This window comes from Psammomys obesus, unplaced genomic scaffold, assembly GCF_907164565.1.
Source record: "Psammomys obesus unplaced genomic scaffold, mPsaObe1.curated_primary_1811, whole genome shotgun sequence".
NCBI classification, from domain to species: domain Eukaryota; kingdom Metazoa; phylum Chordata; class Mammalia; order Rodentia; family Muridae; genus Psammomys; species Psammomys obesus.
In genome coordinates, this window is record NW_026596046.1 from 31,710,644 (window position 1) to 31,724,987 (window position 14,344).

General features: G+C 47.5%; 1 protein-coding gene across 2 annotated transcripts in view; it reads left to right on the plus strand.

The window, feature by feature from the left end:
* The window catches only part of Tenm4 (teneurin transmembrane protein 4), a 697,438-nt gene that overhangs the window by 646,475 nt on the left and 36,619 nt on the right, over positions 1-14,344 (plus strand). For both annotated transcript variants that reach the window (XM_055623346.1, XM_055623347.1), the window contains 2 exons: positions 4,615-4,847; positions 9,077-9,231. In XM_055623346.1, the coding sequence (XP_055479321.1) occupies positions 4,615-4,847; positions 9,077-9,231 (388 nt within the window). The remainder of the gene's footprint in view (positions 1-4,614; positions 4,848-9,076; positions 9,232-14,344) is intronic.

Sequence of the window (14,344 nt, forward strand, 5' to 3'; positions counted from 1 at the left end):
GTGTGTGTGTGTGTGTGTGTGTGTGTGTGTGTGTGTGTGTGTGTGTGAAGGCCTGTGTGTGGGCAGAACAGAGCAGAGACCTGACCAATGGACAGCTGACAATGCCACAATTATTTCATTGATCTGCCCCAGTTGAACACTCACCTCTTCCGTTCAAAGCAGGCAGTTTACTCCCGTGCTGAACACCATATACGCATAGAAGACATAACTTTTATAGGATCTAGGACAATCCTGCCAAGGCCACCTTCTCCTGGAAGTCACCCATTTCAGAAGCTCCACATGAGTAACACTTCTTCAGGGCAGTGCAGGGTGATTCGAGCTAGACACTTAAGGGGCTAATGTAAGTGGACAGGGCCCTCCACCATACTCCCTTGGGGTCCTCTTTCTGCCAAGGTAGATAACACCAGTTCACCATGAGTGATGCACACTGAAATGAAATAGTCCCCCTGCCTCCTGGCTGTCATGGGGAAGCTGGGAGACCAGGATGCTCCAGCACGACAGAGCAGGAGCTAAGGTCACTGTGTTTTATTAAGCCAGGATTGGGGTTGTCTGGGAAGATTAAATCTGTACCACCTTCTAAGTCCCAGGGGACATTTCAAGATAAACAGGACGTCTGTGTTATTAGCACCAGCTCAGTGAGAAGTAGAAGAGAAGCTAAGTGATTTTAATGCAAATACCGCCTAAATAAACTGAAAGTGAACATGTCATTTATTTAAGAAAAGTCACTCCTAAGTGCTGGGAGGCTGAAAGTGGAGCACTGGAAATGAAAAAGCGGAGAAAAAAAAAATCTAGGCTTTTCCCCTTTAAGTACCGAAAGGTGGTATAAAAGACGTATAAATAGCCTTGTGCTTAGTGTGAGGCATAAGCTAACATGAAGCCCAGGGTGCAGAGGAAAAGGGGCCAGGGGAAGTTTGCCAGAAAGGGTCCCTGATTGGGTACCTTGAGAATAAGCGGCAAAGAGAAGGAATGAAGCAAAGGATGCAGGCCGGGCCAAATGCATTGAGGGGCCCGGTGTTCCTGTGTTCCTGCGTGGGGTGTCTGTGAGGAAGGGACCCAAGTGCATCCATCTGGCTTGGAAGATCCGTGCTTCCTCTGAAAGATGGGAGAGTCTTGCAAGCTGAAACATGGAAATGAGCTGGGAGGGTGGGGGTTGGGTCAGATTAGAAAGATGGTCTGAGGAAGACCTGGGCTGCAGGAAAAGGCTCCTCCCTCATTCACTAGGAGGCAATGGAACAGCAGTATGGGGCAGGAGAGGAAACGGCACTGGAGAACAGTATGTCATGTTAGTGGAACTTAGGGGAAGAAAACAATAAATAAGAGAACCTAAGGTCTGGACACCTGGCTCTGGCCCAGAGGACACTGCCCAAAGCAAGAGATGTTTCTGATCATGAGAAAGTCACTCAGGGCCACACTAAGACCCCTTGACCTAAACACACACACACACAGAGAGAGAGAGAGAGAGAGAGCCTCAAGCTTCATATAAAATTAGGTTTCTCCAAAGGAGCAGGATTAATGTCTATGCTTGATAAATGAACACTATTGAGATGCCATTTGAAGGACCCATGAATGATCAAAGCACACACATGAGCACAATCGATATCGCAGTGGGTTCCCAGTGGTGAGCCCAACACCCCTGGGCTCTAGACTTGGAAGAAACTGTAATCAGGACCCCTGAGTGGTAGAATCTAGGCTTAGCAGGGGATGCCGACCTGAAAGTCATCTCCAAAGGCAAACACCACCATTCAGCAGCAGGCATGATTGCTGAGCACCTCCCATCTCTCTCTGTCTCTCTCGTTCTCTCTGTGTGTATGACACTGCACGTTTGACACATGTGGTTTCATGTGAACATGCCCAGTTCATAAGCAAGCATAAACACTCCCATCTTATAACTGAAGGAAGCTGGAGGCCCAGGGACCACATGACAAACCCAAGTTTCCGAGCCCACCTTGGAATCCAGACTGATCTGGTTTCGTGCCCTGGGCACTTTGCCCCCACCTCTGGCTAGGGGAAATATCCCTTTCATGTTTCTTCATGGTCTCACGTCTTTCCTGTTACCGGAGCCCAGGTTTTGTGACTTTCTTCCAGAAGCAGACCCCCAGCAGCACTTGCTCTGCTCTGTTTCTTTTGCCTTGAGTTTGCTGCAAATTAGAAACTGATCCTGCTTCTCATTTATGCCTGACTGCAGGAGGGAGACACCTGGGCTCCTGATAAATCCATCATGAGGAACAAAGGGAAATGGGGTCAACACTGGCAGCAGGCCAGTCTAGCCTGTCTTATCTGTCAGTCCCAAGATGGAATTGGAAGTCACTGTGAAAATCTTAGAGAGAAAGGCCTGTTTTGCACCTCGGGTTTCCCATTAAAGTCAGGCACCTCCATGTTCCTCTCCTGGGTTAGCAGGTCTCCTGTGACAAACTTCGTTGTTAATCTTATTTTTTTTTTCTAATTTTAATTTTTATTTATTTATTTCATATCCTGGTCATAGCCCCTCGTTCCTCCCCTCTGGGTCCCACCCTCCCTCCCTGTTTTCCCTATCCCCTTCCCCCTACTCCTCAGAGAAGGGGAGCCCCCCCACCCATTCACCTACCACAGCACATCAAGTTGCATCAGGACTGAGCACATCTTTTTTCCTGTGGCCTGGAGAGGTAGCCCTGCCAGGGGAAAGTGACCCAAAAGCAGGCAACAGAGTCCATGTCAGAGATAGCCCCTATTTTACTAGGGGACCCATATGAGGACTGAGCTGCCCATCAGCTGTATCTGTGGAAGGGACCTATATCCAGTCCATGAATGGTCCTTGGTTGGTGCTTCAGTCTCCACAGGGCCCCCGGGGCCCTGGTTAATGGGCTCTGTTGGCTTTCTTGTGGATCTCCTGTCCACTTTGAGTCCTTCTATCCTTTCCCACTCTTCCATGAGGCCCCCTGTGCTCCACCCAATGTCTGGTTGTGGATCTCTGCATCTGTTTCCATCAGGTGCTGGGTAGAGCCACCCAGAGGAGAGTTATGCTTGGCTGCCGAATGCTGGCCCAGCAGAGTATTGTTAATCATATCAGGGTTTGGCTGTCTCCCATGGGTTGAGTCTCAGGTTGCACCACTCATTGGCTGGACACTCCCTCAAGCTCTGCTTTATTTTTGATCTTGCCCCTTTGACAAAGAAGTCATTGATAATCACACAACAAGGACATTTGCTCAACCATGTTTGTAGCAGCCTTATTTGTAATGGCCAGAAGCTGGAAACAACCCAGATGCCCCTCAACTGAAGAATGGATACAGAAATTGTAGTACATCTACACAATGGAATACTACTCAGCAATTAAAAACAAGGACATTATGAAATTTTCAGGCAAATGGTGGGATCTAGAAAAGATCATACTGAGTGAAGTATCCCAGAGGCAGAAAGACACACATAAGTGGATATTAGCCATAAAATAGGTTAAACATACTAAAAAATCTGTACACCTAAAGAAGCTAAATGACAAGGAGGACCCTGGGTAAGATGTTCAATGTATTCAGAAAGGCAAAGGGGATGGACATCAGAAGAGGGAGAAAACAGGGAACAGGACAGGAGCCTACCACAGAGGGCCTCTGAAAGACTCTACCCAGCAGGGTATTGAAGCAGATACTGAGACTCATAGCCAAACTTTGGGCATAGTGCGGGGACTCTTATGAAAGAATGGGGAGGTAGAAAGACCTGGAGGGGACAGGAGCTGTAAAAGGAGAGCAATAGAACAAAAAAAAATCTGGACAAGGATCTTTTCTGAGACTGATACTCCAACCAAGGACAATTCATGGAGATAATCTTTTTTAAAAACACATGTGTTATCTCTATGCATCTATATAGCCAAAACACTAATACATACAAGACAGAGAAAAGGAAGTATGTGTTTAGCATTTGATATAAGCAGTCATTAGCAAGAGGCCTGGTGGGTTTGTTTTCGTTTTGTTTTGTTTTAGTTTGGTTTGGTTTGGTTTGGTTTTTTTGGTATATGTATGTATAGGTGTGAGACGGCACATGTATATGCAGGTAGGTATCAGATATGTGTGCATGCATGTAGAAACCAGAGTACAACCTTGGGTGGTGTTTCTTAGCTACTGTTTACTTTTTTTTTTTAAATCAGTCTCTCAATGGTCCAGAGCTCATCACGGAGCATAGGCTAGTGAGCCCCAGGATTCTCCTATCCCTGCCTCCTAAACACTGTGATTATGAGGACATGTCCCCCCCCCCCCACACACACACACTGGCTATTTTTTCTTTCTTTTTTTTTTTTTTTCATGTGGGGTTCTGCATATTGAACTCATCCTCGTGCTTGTAAGCACCTTACTGATTGAGCCATGTCCTCAGGCCAAGCAGGTGGTTTTTGTGTTAGTAATTGAAGGAGAAGGGATCAGTAGGCCAAGCTCTCAGGTCACCCACGATCAAGAAAGCATCCTCATTCTGCTTAGATTCAAATGGGTTGAGGATTCATGCTAAATAGCCCCATCCAGGTTCTAAGCAGGCCCAAGCCTTCTTCGTTTATGGGAGCTGGCACATTCAGGGTGGTGTGGCCAGAGTCATGTTGTGCTTCTCTAATTATGGGATGGAGAGAAGAACGTGCTCAGCCTGGTCCTGCCTCTCTTGCAGTCACAGCCCAGCACACAAATACTACTTGGCTACAGACCCCATGAGCGGAGCCGTCTTCCTGTCGGACACCAACAGCCGGCGGGTCTTCAAGATCAAGTCTACCACAGTGGTGAAGGACGTGGTTAAGAACTCTGAGGTGGTGGCGGGGACTGGTGACCAGTGCCTCCCCTTTGATGACACTCGCTGCGGAGATGGAGGGAAAGCCACAGAGGCCACGCTCACCAATCCCAGGGGTAAGGCCTTGCTTTAATATTGTTTAATATTGAAACAATATTGTTCGTTATTGATAGTGTGTGTGTGTGTGTGTGTGTGTGTGTGTGTGTGTGTGTGTGTGTGATATAGGCAATCATCAGAAAGGGGTTTGAGACACACAGAGAAAATACAGAGAAATTGTTCTCATTCCACCTGTCTGAAACAACTCCAGTTAACAATACCTGTCTTTCCTCCTGTCTTTTTTTCTGAGTGTTTGTGCACATTAGTCACTGCAGTCAAACAAGATGAAACATCAAGCACACTCTTTTAGCAAGCGGCTTTTATTTCAATGCTACCGAATGGCTTCTTCGTGACAGTAAATACTCTCCCAGCTACTCATTTTTAACAGCTGTGTAGGATTCTAACAAACCATTGCCCATCCTTTGATCAACTCCCCCGCATTGGGCGTGCAGGCTTTCTCTCAGTTACTGCTCCACAAAGACATTGACCTGTGTCTTCCTTGCATGTGAGGCAGACTCAAAGAAATGAGTCTCTAATTTTTCATCCATCAAGTATTCACCAAGTGCACGGAGCTTCGCAGCGCAGAGCAAAGCTCACCGTAGCAGAGTCAATGAATCTTGGACAGTAAGCACCCTGATAGGAGTCAGGAGCCACGTGCTCTGCGATGCACGAAGGAAAGAGCTGTGCACGGGACCTCTAAGCCAAGAGAGACCCGAATGCCTGGAGACCGAAGAGGCCTGAGAGAAGAGAAACCGTCCTCACCAAGAGATGTCCTTCAGTGGGGCATTTACTGTGTAGAAGCCCTACAGCCAGGGACCTGCAGCCCCTAAGCCTCAGGGACCTACTCAATAAAATGAGGGTGATAATATCATCTGCACCTACCTCCTAAGATGGTTCTGGGGGGTCAAAGTCGATATAATTCATGTGCTGTTCTGTAAAACTATTAGAAATGACTCTATTGTTCAAGACCATCAGCTGTCAAGGCCTCGCTTCGAGTCAAAGCAGTAGACTCTTGAGAAATCATGTCTGCGGATACAGGCGTTGTTACCTGGTAACTGTGTGATGCTGGACAAGTTGCTTCACCTCTCTGAACTTCATTTTCCTCCTCTGTGTTACAGGGCTATACTGCATAGTCATAATTCAGTTTAAATGTCAGGAATGTAAACACCTAATACAGCCTACTGAGTTCCTAGTAAGCACAGCTCAGAGGAGAGGCCTGTTATCATCGTTATCGTGTATTATAGAATCACGTAGCATCATGGAGCATCATGGCAGACTGTCCACCTAACTAATGGAACGGTCCGGTGAGAGCTCTGCAGGGCAAGCGCTGTGTCCCTAGTGGTTAAACTCCCTGCTGCTGTGATTCCTCAGCACTGAGCGAGTAGTGGGGAGCCTCTAGAAGGCTCTCGGACTTCCCCTTCCAAACCTCAGTTTCCCAGTTTGTCAATAGGCAGGTTAAGCTAAACCCCCGAGGCCCCTCTCAGCTGCGGCCGACCTACTCGCTTCAAATAAAGCAGTGTCTTGCTGAGAGAATTTTCTTCCCTCCTGGCGTTTCCCCATTGTTCCGCATGCCTGTGGTCCCCTCCCTCACCCACACAGATGGAGTGGCAGTACCATTGCCCAAAAGCCTGTAATTAACCCAGCTAGAAATGACAAGGGTGCTGCAATATGCAGTCACTTTGCAGTAGGGAGGAGAAAAGATGTCCATCTATTTAGCACAACAAAAGGAGGAAAAATGAAGTAATTAATCAGGGGACAGATCACTTCTATTAGCCTGTGCAGCCAACTTTGTAAACAAGAAACCCAATTGTTCATGGAGCGCTCATCAGTCCTGGCAGATGGAAGGGAAAGACGGGGCATAGCCAGGCAGACAGGCAGACTCATGTCCCGCTGCTTAAGGAAGGAAATTAATTGACATTCCAGGCAGGACCACGGCAAAGGCTCCCAGCCCTGAAGCTGCATTGGTGTGAAGTCCTCTTCCAGCTTCCCAGTCCTTTAAAGTGGGCTGGAGTTGAGTGTTCTGGTGTGGCCTAGGTCCCTGGAGGCCTCATCCCACCCTGCCTTGGAAGACACTGACCCCTGGCTGCTGTCTCACAGTCACAAGGGTCATGAATGAGTACTGGGGGCTAAGAATGCCAAATCAGCTGTTTCTCCCCTGCTACCGTGGTGGGTGTGTGTATGTGGCGGGGGGGCGCACATGCACATGTCAAGAGTAAACATGTGTGGGATTCGTAGGAGGCCATGTGTACAATCACATGCAGGAAGCCAGGGGCCAGAGGAATCAATCCACCTGTTTTTGTTTGTTTGTTTGTTTGTTTGTTTGTTTTGAGACAGGGCATGTCATTGACCCAGATTTCAGTGAGCCCCTCCTGTCACCACTTCCCCATTGCTAGGACTGTAAGAACACTCCCACAGAGAGCGTCTTCTGTATTGTCTCTAAAACCAGAACTCCGTTCCTCACCTTACCAACTGAGCTCTCTCCCTGGCCTCCCTAGTCAGAAGCTGTCAGTCCATACAGCAATGAGGAGACCGAGAGTCAGGGGTGAAGTAACTCAGCCGGGAGCCTCACAGCTCAGGCATGCGCCCTCCCCACACCTCCTCAAACCCCTCCTCCATGGCCTAGCCAGAAGAAAACGGAGCATGTCAAGGGACCACCTTACCCCTTAGGTCACCCTCCTTCCTGGGCCTGTCATTTCTCATGGACCTCCACGTGGTTCTGACTCAATCCTGTGCCTCCGCTTCAAAGCCTGTCACTCTTCATGGGTGGCAAATACAACCCAGAAATTCTGAAAACACACGTCAGCCCTAGGCCCCACCATCTCCCAGGTGGTATTGCCAGAAGTGAAGCCAAGCAATTCTGAAATGAGTCCCTGGCCAGGAAGAATGGCCCCCTGAGTGACCTTCTGACTTTGGTACCAACCTCTCCCAAGGTGCCCTTCAGAAACGCAAGCCTCATGTGAGGTTCCCCAAACAGCCACTTGGGGGTGCCATGAGTCCTCAGACCTGAGGCAGAAAGGCAGGCTGCAAACAGTCCTTTGATTTAGCAAGTAAGGAAACAGATGTCAAGAGGTCCAGTGACCTCTTGGAGAGGTCACAGTGTTTCTCCAGGTTTCTGTGGAGAAAGCTGTCAGGGTGAAATAGCCTAGCAAATGAGAAGGAGGATACAGAATGACAACTTGGACTCCCATCTTCAGTATGCCTTCCTTAGACCCTAAAGTAAACAAATCCATTCTCGACACAAACCCATAGGATTCCTTTTAGTCTGTGCTTTTATAACGACCAATCAAACTGAAGTAATAAGGGTTGGTAAACTTAAATTATGATTGTCTTTGAAAAAAAGAAAAATTGTTACTGAAAAGGAAACCCATTATTGCGGTATTTGTAGGACTTCAGAAACACGTTGATTTAAATACTTCACAATGACACTGGAAAGTGTATTTCCTAACTCTGCCTTGAGTACTTCACAAACCCAGTTTCTGTTGGTAGCCAAGTGAAAGATAAGAGTCTCTTGTGAGCTGGGTGCCATGGCGCATGCCTGCAATCCCAGCACTCTGGGAGGCAGAGGCAGGTGCATCTTTGTGAGTTTGAGGCCAGCCTGGTCTATAGTGAGTCCAGGGTAGCCAAGGCAAAGGCAACATAGAGAAACCGTGTCTCAAAACAAACAAGCAAACAAAAAAGTCTCTTGTGGCAGCAAAGTGAGATGACAGAGCCTGAGGTCTAGGACACTGGATTTTTATCCCCAGTTCATGGAATACTCAGAGCCCTGGCACCTTCCTGGCTCCCTGTTCATCTATAAAGGGGATTGGAGGGGCTAGGGCTGTAGCTCAGTGGGTAGAGTGCTTACCCAACAAGCACAGAGCCCTAGATTCAATCCCCAGCACTCTATAAAACAGGGCATGCTGGTATACACATATAATCTAAGCACTCAGGTAGAGGCAGGAGTTCAAAAGTTCAAGGTCATCTTCTCTATATCTGGAACTTGAGGCCAGCATGGGCCTCAAGAGAAATAATGGTAATTTCAGATTTTTTTAATATTTAAAAGAAAACAAAAGCGAATAACAAATAAGATGTTAAGAAAAGGGAACTAGAGGGATTTGGGTGTGGCTCAATGCTATAGCACTTATTACCAGTGCAAGATCCTAGCCGAGGGACAGAGAGATGGATGGGGTTGCTAGCAAATCCTGAAGCTTTCTGCTGTACGCCTCCTCACCTCCAATGCTGACCTCCCGTTTGGCCTTCTCCACCCTAGGAATTACAGTGGACAAGTTCGGGCTCATTTACTTTGTGGATGGGACCATGATTAGACGCGTTGATCAAAATGGGATCATCTCCACTTTGCTGGGCTCCAATGACCTCACCTCGGCCAGGCCCCTCAGCTGTGACTCTGTTATGGACATTTCTCAGGTGAGAAGACATTGTCTGCTTGGAATTCTGTGTGCCTGTTTGTTCTTCCTGTCACCTGTCACCCAGCCAGCCTGATGACTACACCTCTTGATACTGTTCAAGCCTTTGAATGGGGCCCACTTGGTTCAGGGGGAAGATGAGGAAGACACTCCCCCAACCCAACCGCCCTGAGAGTTCACCGTTAGGTGAACAAGTTGTGTGGCTGGAGTGGGGACTCAGAGGACAGTGAAAAAAACAATCTTCCCAGAACAAACAGACGAGTGTGGATTTGAATTCATAGCTCCGAACTTCTCTTTGATAACACACACACACACACACATACACACACACACACACACACACACACTTGTATATTTTCTAGAACATAAGCTGCATGAGGTCAGGAATTCTGCCTGTCCTCTCCTCTACTTTAACCAAAGTGCCTGGTCCACAGACTGAGCACAGCTCATATTTGTTGAATAGTTGTTTGAGCTCTAGTTGTGCCACTCAGTAGATCCCTAGCTACCCAAAGCTTTGGGGCATGGCTGGGTTTGTGAAACCTTTTGAACCCTCTTTCTCAATGAGGTGATTGATATCAGCATGGCAAGATTGCCTTGAAAACAGCAGCAGTACCCTGGATCAACACTGCTCGTCGCTATAGAGGCAGTGAATAAAAAGCATCCACTTTCAGTAAGGAGAAGACCTGGGTACCAGGTTTGGTTTGGGGTTTGCTGGATGGTATAAATGAACAGGAAAGCTATAGTACGTGCAAAGATGCAAAGATGTTACTAAGCTTGGTGTGCTCAAAGAATACTAGAAGCCTGGGGTTGCAACTCCATTGATAGAATGTTTGCTTAGCATTCACCAGGTCCTGAGTTCAGTCCCTAGCTCCACATAAATTGGATATGGTGGCACATTTCTATAATCCCACTTTTGAGAAGTGAAGGCTGGAGAACCAAATTTCAAGGTCATTCTTAGCTGCATGGTAAGTTCAAAGCCAGCCTGAGATACATGAGGCCCTGTCTCAGAGAACATTGGGAGGTTGAACACCAAAGCGGAGAGCACTTTGAAGGGAGTTGAGATGGGAAGTCTAGAACCAGTGAGAGAAGGACCTTACACTATGCCAAGGAATTTAGGCTTCTGCAGGTAGACGGCAGAAGGCCAAGTGAGACCCAGTGACTGGCTATCTAGTGTGTCCTGAATATATCCTATGATGACTTGGCAAGGACCAGGTCCTTTACTGCCAGGTCCTAGACGAGGGCTTGGCCAGAGTTCAGTGGATGAGCATCTATCCTGCTAACATTATCAGAGCCTAGGGCATTTGAAGGGGCTGGCAAGAGCCATTTTTCCCGGTCCCCCCTCACCATGCCTTCCTCTGGTACTAACACATATATCTGAACTCCTTCCTCCAAGCCCCATGACCACACTGTTGGCAATCCCGGCACCCATATACCCAGCCCAGCCCAATGCTGGTGCAGTGTCCCCCTGTGCCAGCTTACGTGACCATGTGTTCCAGAGTAGAATCTGTTCTCTGCCACTTGACTCTGCAATTTGGCAGGCTTTGCCCTGCTGGCTCGAGAGTTTCCCTTTCCAGTCTGTGAGCAAGCTAGCATTACCCAGGAGGCCGCCAAAACCTAAGGATGTGCAGACAAGTATCTTTGCTTCTCTAAATGGACCCTCAACCAGCCAACACAGGGTGCCGAGCTCTTTTCAACCACACATTGGAAAGCTGTTTGGGTTTAGACAGAGGCACTGCCAGGCGCTCACACCAAAGGCTTGGAAGGCAGCTGCCATGTTGAAAGGGAGAAAAACACAAAAGCCACGTACTGAGAAACTCTGGAGTAAAATCTGTACTCCTGGTCCTTGCTGCCTTTGTCTGAATGTAAGAATTGGATTTTTTTTTTTTTTTTTTTTTTTTTTTTTTTTTTTTTTTTACCCACTGAACTCTTCACACAGGCAGATATTTTTACATACACATATGGGAGGCAGCATGTGTGTTCACTTTCCTCTGACAACACCCACCTAGCCGGCTGACCTGTGGGGATCAGGAAGACAGGCACAGAGTATCACTAGAACCTGCAAAGGGGATAAACAATGGAATTTGGGAAGAGGCAAAAGACCAAACCCCAAAAGGCAGGAGGAACGAGGTAGATAAGCAGAAGTCTGTCCTCCACTCTGTACTTTGGAGTCAAAATGAAAACTTGCTGTTTGCCAAATACTCAGCTAGAAATGAGGTCAGAGCTGAGTACAACTTCTCTTTCCTCATTTAGTTGCCACCATACTCCCTGGGGTAGAATGAAGGAAACTGAGGCTGGGTAAAAGGAAATGCCTTTACAAACAGCCCCGTGCCGGGTCTCATCAAGGATGCGGAAATGAATTTTTCTAATGAAATCATGATCATAATTGCCTAGCACAGAGAAACTGGCTGGTAATAAGATGTAAATATTAGTTCCCTGAAAATCTACAAAGAATTCGCTTGTACGTTGTCTCATTTGATACAACTCCTCCGGATAATGTTGGTTCCTCTGGGAAAGAAGCTTGGCGTAAGCCTGAGTAAGCTGACCTGAACCTTCAGGGACTGTGGAAGCAAATAGGAAGTGAGGTGCCCTGCTTAGTGTGCCATTTGTAGACATTCATTCATTTATTCCTGTGACAGCGCTTTTGTGCACCTTCATCACTCTGTGGCAAAACATTTGGCTCAAATTACCTTAGTGGAGATACAGGGTGCTCAGGACAGCTGGGCAAGGCGGCCTCCTCCACAGCAGGTCCAGTCAACGTTTCGGTGAAGGGAATTGATGCTGTGGCAGGATTATCATTAACAGGAGGAAAAACCAGAAAGGCATGCCATGGGGTCTGGTGCAGACACATCAAGCCAGGGGTGGGTCAGAGCTGGAGCAGCTGAGAGCCCTGGCTTTTTTTCCCCATTTATTTGTTTATTCATTTTGCATCCCAACTGAAGCTCCCTTCCCTCCTCTCTTCCCAGTCTTGCCCTCATAGCCCTTCACCCCATTTCCCTCTCCCTTTCTTCTCAGAGAAGGGAAGGCCCCCATATGTAACAACCCACTCTGGCACATCGAGTCTCCACAGAACTAAGTACCTCTTCTCCCACTGAGGCCAGACAAGGCAGTCCACCTAGAGGAAAGAGATCCAAAAGCAGACAACAGAGTCAGAGACAGCCCCTACTCCAATTGTTGCAGGACCCACATGATGACCAAGCTGCACATCTGCTACATATGTGTAGGGGGCCTAGGACCAGTCCATGCAGGGTTAGGGTTGGTGGTTCAGTCTCTATGAGGCCCCATGGGCCCAGGTTAGTTGACTCTGTAGGTCTTCTTATGGTGTCCTCAACCCCTCAGCTCCTTCAGTCCTTCCTCCCACTCTTCCACAAGACTCCCAGAGCTCAGCCTATTGTTTGCTGTGAGTTTTGCAGCTGTTTCCATTAGCTGCGGGATGCTAGGCTCCTGACTGCAATCATAGCAGTGTCATTAATAGTGTCAGGGGTTGGCTCTCTCCCGTGGAGTGGGTCTCAAGTTGGGCCAGTCACTGGTTGACCATTCCCTCAATCTCTGCTCCATCTTTATCCCTGCACATCTTGTAGACAGGACAAATTTTGGTTCAAAGGTGGGTGGGTTGGTGTCCCCTTCCCTCTACTGGAACAATAGTAATAAAAACCTCATCGTATTGGCATAAAAACAGGCTGGTCGATCAATGGAATAGAATTGAAGACCCAGCAATACACCCACACACCTACAGACACTTGATTTTTGACAAAGAAGCCAAAACCATACAATGGGAAAAAGACAGCATCTTCAACAAATGGTGCTGGTCTAACTGGATGTCTGCATGTAGAAAAATGCAAATAGACCCATATTTATCATCCTGCCCAACACTCAAGTCCAAGTGGATCAAAAGACCTCAACATAAAACCTGATACACTAAATCTAGTAGAAGAGCTTTCTTTCTTTGGTACACAGTAACATAAAGCAACATGCAAAAAAATGCTGCCGCTCTCCCATTCATTTCTTCTTTCCCACTCTCTCTCCTCCGGGCTCCCTCTCTGCTTCTTCCCTCCCACCCACTCATCAGGACGCCTTTTTTTCATCACAATGACAGGCAGAAAGGTCTCTGCGAGTCAGTCCCCAAGGTGCCACAGGACCAGAGGGCATAAAATATTTAGCGGCCAGTGTTGACAAGAAATGGGTTTTAGGAAATTGAAAATTCTCCTGTCACTTTAGAACAAACTGTGTTCTTGATGTAGCCAAAAGCTGGCAGGACCATGCCCCAGAGAGCACCAGGAGTGAGCGTAGCAGCCCAGCTTTAGCTCCAGAGAGTCTGAAAGCTTCCCTGCTCTGCAGATAGATGGGCTGGGGCTGAGGATGGAGCAGGTTTTAGGGTTACAGGGGCTGAGCACTGGCTGTTTTGACCCATCCTGGGCATGGCTCCGAGCTAAGGGAACAGAGAGCAACCTCATAAACTGGATGGGGCTTTTGATGTTGTTTGTTTTGTTTTTCAAGACAGGGTTTCTCTGTGTAGCCTTGGATGTCCTGAAACTCACTGTGTAGATTAGGCTGGCGTCAGACTGAGAGATCCTCTGCCTCTGCCTCTGCCTCTGCTCTCTGCCTCTGCCAAGTGCTCAGATTACAGATGTGTGGTGTATTCACCAACAACTACATGTACATTGTAACAACTTCCCCAATGTCTAGCTATCCACCTAGAGCATTGGTCCTTGTCATGTGGGTCGCCGCCCTCATGGGGGTGGTGCATCAGATATCCTGCACATCAGATATTTACATTACAATTCATAACAATAGCAAAATTACAGCTATGAAGTAGCAATAAAATAATCTTATGGTTGTGGGTCACCACAACATGAGGAACTGTATTAAAGGGTCACAGCATTGGGAGGGTCGAGAACCTAGAGCACCATGTTAAATGGTTATTCACAGCGTTCTAATTTGCAAGGAAAGTACATGTGCTATAATCATTTATCCAGCTGTCAGCTGTTGGGCATCCAAGTTGATTCTGTTTGATTTGGGGGCTTTGCTGTTGTTTGCCTTTATTAAAGTAGCTGTGATAAGTACCCTTGTAGATACTAACATGCAAATTCCTGGAAGAGAAGCCTTCTGATTGTATT